At 37.6% G+C, this 6,669-nt stretch overlaps 1 protein-coding gene across 1 annotated transcript in view; it reads left to right on the forward strand.

The window, feature by feature from the left end:
• Window positions 1-1,684, forward strand: part of WLS (Wnt ligand secretion mediator) — a 37,987-nt gene extending 36,303 nt beyond the window's left edge. Inside the window, 2 exon segments of the mRNA XM_029286823.1 lie at window positions 177-429; window positions 1,306-1,684. Coding sequence (XP_029142656.1) covers window positions 177-429; window positions 1,306-1,415 — 363 coding nt within the window. The 3' untranslated portion in view covers window positions 1,416-1,684.
• The last annotated feature ends 4,985 nt before the right edge of the window (window positions 1,685-6,669 follow it).

Here is a 6,669-nt window from a genome sequence, read left to right on the forward strand (position 1 = left end):
GGGGGGGGGGGGGAGAGGAAGCGTCACAGATCTCTTTCCCTGATTTAACATTAAACCCAGCTGCTTTTCTTGTTGTCGGCTCACTGCAGATAGGGAGAGCAGCCCGTTAAAGCCATGCAGTGGAGTGAAGGTCAGAAATAGATGTTTTGGGGGATGAGGAAGTCCCTCTATCGGAGATGAAAATCATTGACTTTGTTTGTTGATTGTCTGTCTGTGCTAACTTTACGCTTATGTCTTCACTGCTGGATTATATATCAACTTTTCATCCTGTGTAGGTGACTGAAGGTCACTGGAAATGGGGCGACTTTACGTTTCATTGGAACAGTGCCTTTTTCACAGGGATTTATGGAATGTGGAATCTTTATGTCTTTGCCCTGATGTTCCTGTATGCACCTTCCCATAAAAAGTACGGTGAAGATGAGTCAAATGGTGAGATGCAGTTTCCTGCAGTTGTGATTCGATTGTGCTGTAGTACAATGAATCAGTCGATTAGAAGATCCCTAGCATTGTACGCATAGTTCTGTTGATTATGGGTTTTAACTGCTAATAAATATCCTGAGTTAGTGTGGTTAATTTGATTGGATTGATATGGCCAGCCATTTGCGTGGTCTGAGCAGCAAACAATATAATAATAAATGTAATCATAAAAAAGCAAAAAGTAACATAGATTACTTCATAGGTTCAGCTAATCTCCTGACCCCTGGGCCTGAGAGAACAGTAAGAAGGGCTTTCTGAAAAAGTTAAAGGAAGTTTAGATTGTGAAAATATACAATAAGGAAGGAATGGAAAAAGGATTTCTGGATCTGAGAATTGATTTTTTCCCATTTTGATTATACACAGTACAGCCGATCTGTAACAGCTTGTGGCACAATCCTGAATCAAAGTAAATCTTGTACTAGATCCTGAATTAATTGAAAGATTATTCTCAGATTCTTTATCTCCTGAGATTTATACACACTTATTAAATGCAAGTCCTACTGCACAATATTTATTTTAAATTTAAAAAAGGTCCTATTGCACAATAGTTACGTTCATTTCCATTTGTGTGCTTACATACACACAAACACACACACACACACACACATACAGAGCTCTGCTTGTTAAAAAGAAGATACTATTACTGAACAAATATGTGGATGCATGCACAAAGTGGAGAAATAGGCCATTCCCCCATTTTATTAGTGGAAACCATGTCCATTCATGAAACTTCTCCATTGCTTACTTCTTTATAAATGCTGGGGTAATTTTGCAATAAAACTATCATCATGGTAACGCATCATCTCAAATGCAGTTTTGTGTTTTCAGGTGATTTGGGAGTTAATACTGGAGAAGAACTTCAGCTCACTACTACTATCACTCATGTGGATGGACCAACCCAGGTTTACAAATTGGCTCGCAAGGAAGCCCAGGAATAATCACTTCAGCACAATTTTACTTGTGCCTAAATACAAATTAGACAGCATGATGGTAGTATTTTCCTGCAAGGATTTATTTGGAATCGTCTGAAGGGTGCATTGCAGAAAATAATGAAAATGATGACTATCTGTCAAGAACTAATGGGATGCTTATTATCCATGTATCTTTCTTGGGGAGAATCTTCTGTCAAGTTTGAATTCTTTTAATTCTTCGTCTTGAGCAATCTTCCCCAATCTCAAAATATGTTGGGTGCACAATTCCCACAGCCAGCTTGNTATAGTCTAGTGTAACACTGCCTTTTTTAAAGTTTGGTACAAAAAGAGGACATTTAGAAACCTCTGTTGATGTGTGAATATGTGTCCTGAACTCTTTAACAAGTCTTTTTGATGTAGATATCTTTTTATATACTTTAAGAATTCTTGTTTACTTATATATAATTCCATGGAACTGAATGGGGTGTGCAAGCGCGTATGTTTTAAAATCTTATTTTCTTTCTTTTTTATAATGCTCTTAAGTAGCCCTGGGGACCACTGTAGTTCATCTTTTTGTACTACAAATAAAGTATAAAAATATGATTTTTGTGTTGACTGAAATTGGTAAAAAAAAAAAAAAACCAAGATATTGCTGCTGTATTTTAATCTGTCATCCTCAGTGTGCTTCTTTAGAAATAGTAAACATAACTGGGATAATGCTGACATCTATTGGAAATCAAATGCTCTTTCATGAGCCATAATTACTCTAACTTATCAGTTGAAAATCTAGTATAAGCAAATGAGTGGAATAAGATCTATTATCTGAGAAACAAAGATAGTAAAATATTCCAAACAACCAGAATAAAATATGACATGCCTAGAAGTATCATTTGGAGCAAAAAGTCAAGAAGGAATGCCTGAACAGATGCTATTCCTCTCCTCTGTTTTACGTAGCCCTCTTCAAAGACTTAATTCAATGCTGTTGAAATTGTGTAGATTGGAAAAAATGGGGCTTCCCGAGTACAATCAGCCCAAAAAGAAAATGGGGTTCTATTTGGAACATGGAAACCAACTCTTGTTTATGTAATGATGAACATGTGGAAGATAATGCTTAGAGATGATAGCTTTCATATAAACTATTCACAAAGCTTCCCATTTTAGGCAATTTCAAGAAGTGGTCTGAGGATGGATGCTTTTTCATTGTTCCTCCTTCAATAACAAACTTGGATATAGAAATTGAGTGGGCAAAGGTCTTCTCATGGAGATCAATGGATCTATGAAAAATAGTATAATACTTAGGAACTTCCATGAGCCACACAATGTCTTCTGGATTTGTTGGAATATATCCCCACCATCTTTAGCTGAGTAGCTATAGGCATCAAGTTTGGAGAACGTGGCTCATAGCTGGTTGCTGAAAAACGCATTTAACAAAATTGCAGAGGGCAGGGAAATAATCCAGATTTGATATTATTTTGGAGATTTGGATATATGGCTGGGAATGTGGAGTAGTTGTGTATGTGATATTTTCTATATTTAAATTCAACCTATATGACCACCCATCTCATACGGTACACAGTTTGCATGACAGTATTTGTTACATTTCCCTTATCAAAATTATGGGAAATTGCTATAAACATTCAGCTGTTAGATCAGAGAAGCTGCAGATTGATCACCCTGGTGTAGGTAACGTTGGATTAACGAGGATTCACATCATGAAGTTAAATTTTCCAACTGCAGCCCTGAAACGAGCAGCAGTACAACACATCTACTCCAAAGTTTCTTGAGGATTCAATCCTTTAAGGTTTTAGTTTGTATTTTACAGATGGTTACTGAAAGACAGTTCAGTGTTAAAAGTACAAATGAGATTTTTTTTTCATTGCCAAGAATTCAGTTTTTCCTGTTGCTGTTAATATGCTTGTTAGGATTATAGTTTATATCTGTAAATGAAAAATACAAGGTGATGCAGTTGCTAAGCAATCCTAAACACTGAATAGAATTTAAAGAGGGAGGATGTGCCATTTGACCCCACTATTCTAATGGAACCAATAGTCCTTGACTTACAGCAGTTAATTTAGTGACTGTTCAAAGTTACAACAACACTGAAAACAGTGACTTATAACCATATTTCACACTTACAGCCATTGCAGCATCCCCATGGTCATGTGATCAAAATTCAGATGCTTGGCAACTGACTTATATTTAGGAGAGTTTCAGTGTGCTGGCATCGTGTCATTATCTTTTGCGATCTTCTTACAAGCAAAGTCAATGGGGAAGCCATATTCACTTTGCATATTACTAACTTAACAACTGCAATGATTGACTTAATAACTGTGGCAAGAAAGGTCATAAAATGGGGCAAAATTCATTTTACAATCATGTCGCTTAGCAACACAAATGTTGGGCTCAGGCTGTGGACAGCAAGCATCTACACAGGCACAGCCTAATCTAAAGCTGCCATTGCCAACTCATTCCAAGCAGTCAGCCAAACCATGACCCAGCTACAAGTTTCCCCTGAAATCCAAATGGATCCATTAAACACCTAGGGCAGATCAAGTGCCTCCTTGCAAAGAGGGGATGGTGTGGTAATTCTAAGGCTAACGGAGTGATCTGTCCATGACGAGGCACTGATGGCAATATTCCTCAGACCGCATTTCATCCCTCCAAAACAAAGACCAGATCTAGCACATGGCCTTCGTGTAGATCAGGCCTGTTATCTAGGTCAAGGCTGTGGTGGCCATGAGCTCCTGGCTGCCTCTGACTCTGCACCCAAGGAAAGCAAGTTGAAACCCCAAAGACCGTAAACCTGCAACACCAGCCCAGACATGACATCAAGCAGTATGGGCACAGAGGCTGGAATTAGCAGCAAATCCAATTGATCCCTAAGGCCCAATTAGGCAAGTAAGATATCACTCCAGCAAGTGATATCTGACAGCCCCCCAAAAAACAGCAACCCTCTTCCAGCTGTGGGATCCCAGCCTTTGCCAAACATAGTGGCCTGTGTATGGGCATCTTTCAGATGGCACCCTCCCTAGGCCCAGCCATATCTCCGTAATATACTAAATCAGTCCTGAATTTTAAATATAGGATAAGAGTTTTATAAGAGACTACTCTGGCATTCAAGAGCACCAAGTGAAGTCTAGAGGTACCTGAAGCTCAATAACAACAATAAACCAGTGGATAAACTCTTAACAACAATAAACCAGTTGAACGGCTTGCCTTCAGAAGTTGTGGGTACTCAATCACTGAAGGCTTTAAAAAAGGAACTGGACAGCCATTTGTCTGAAGTGGTATAGACTTAAGAGTCTCCTACTTGAGTAAGGGGTTGGACTCACTAGAAGAACATCTCTTCCATCTCTGTTATTCTGAAAACATTCTGAACCAGGAACTGATAATGAGCACAGAAAACCAGAACGCGAGAGCCCGTACAAGAGCATTGCTCTTTTATGCTAGAGGAACATAAACTGATCTTTTCCATACTTTGGCCACGGCTGTGTTTTGTATACCTATTTACAATTCCATATAATACATAAAGGCACTATTATAACATGCATTCAGGAACATCAACCAGGATATCTTTCTATAAATTCAGAACGACTATCCAGACTAGAAGGCTGGACTAACTAGGCCCTTGATTGCATTATATGATCCCCTTGCCTTTTCTTCATTGGCTGGTATCTGTTTTATATTTTCTTGCCTTAGAGAGCAAAGGTATAATAAGGGATAGCTCTGTTTTAATTATTTTATTGATTCCTAATCCAATTCCTGTTAAATCTCATTAAATAAATGCTTTCCTCTTTTTAATGCATCCCTTTCAAGGCAAATAATTTGCAATTGTCATTCTTTGGAGATGTATAGAAGAGTTATGGTAAGAACCAATAAATTGGGCATAAGCATCCTGCTTGTGGGCAATGGTTATTAGAACCTTCAAAATGGTTTTTAATTTGGACACTACAGTATTGTGGAATAAGTAACTCAGATTCCTTGTAAAATCTGTTGAGTCATTTTTGCTTGTTAAAAGCTGTAGCCTTTGAAGCAGTTCAAACTACTTCCTGCATCCAGTATGTTTACGCTTAGATCTGTCAAGTTGGAATCCAAACCTTCTCTCCTACAGTTATAAAACCCTAGAGACCCTGCATTTACATGTGTTTCAGAATATAAAAAAAATACTTTGCCAGAATTAAAGAGGGAAAAAATCTTAAAATGCATCAAAATATAAATATTCCTTTTTAGAACAAATGCCAATCACACCAACTTATATTTCATCTACAAAGGGCCATTTGGAAAGTTGAAAGCAACAAAACATGTCCTCTATCCAATGTTTTACATCTGGGCTAGTAGAGTTTTTTTCCCCAACTGCACATTATCTAGTTTGCTACATTCTGATATGTAAGTCTGATATCCAAAGTTCTTTACAAATTGACATATTCAAAAAATTTGGTACATAATTGAGCTTTATGTTCACATATTTAAACTTTAATTCTCATCTTAAAATCTTATTAATAAAAATACAAATCTTAAACCAACACTGGACAACCAAAGACCAGCTCCAAAACATACCGGTTAAAGTTTATTTAAATGCATTAGATCACCAGCATTTTTATTAAATGATAGGTAGTGTGGGGGGTTTTTTTGGAACATTTGCTAATAAACATGAAGGCTTTTGATGAATTAATATTTTAATATTGGAAAACATAAATCCAACTTTCTTTAAAACATGAAGCACCCATAGGACATTTCAATTCTTTATTTAAAAGTTGGCAATACATTTTGAGGATGGATAGAATGATTCCCAACATCTTCAGATTTTTGGGCTATGAGACAAATAGAGTGCAGCAAATGCTGTATCTTCCTGTCACAAAGCTTTTAATTCCATTTATATGGCGTATTTCTGTAAAATTGTGTTGATGCTGGAGGCCAGCCTGAGCATAACATAGAACAGCAACAGAAAAAAAGCTGTCAAGAGTTGTAAAGACTGCTTTTTCTTAGAGGAAAAATAATCTTAAAGTACATTTAAAAATAAGGGGTAAGGTTTCTGCAATCAATCCTAGGGTAAGATGGTGGTGATAGTGATGGTGCTGAAAACCCATTTTAAAGCCCTTCCTTTCCATTTTCAGTGGTGATAGCACTTGTGCCCAAGACAACTATTTTCTAGCCTTTCCCCAAAACACGTCTGTTAGATCAGCGGTTCTCAACCTATGGGTCGCGACCCCATTTGGGGTCGATCGACCATTTCACGGGGGTCGCCAAGCAAGGCTGTCCGCCATTTTTTTTTCCCTTTTCC

Source organism: Protobothrops mucrosquamatus, unplaced genomic scaffold, assembly GCF_001527695.2.
Source record: "Protobothrops mucrosquamatus isolate PMUCROS unplaced genomic scaffold, P.Mucros_1.0 scaffold_18, whole genome shotgun sequence".
Classification (NCBI taxonomy): Eukaryota; Metazoa; Chordata; class Lepidosauria; order Squamata; family Viperidae; genus Protobothrops; species Protobothrops mucrosquamatus.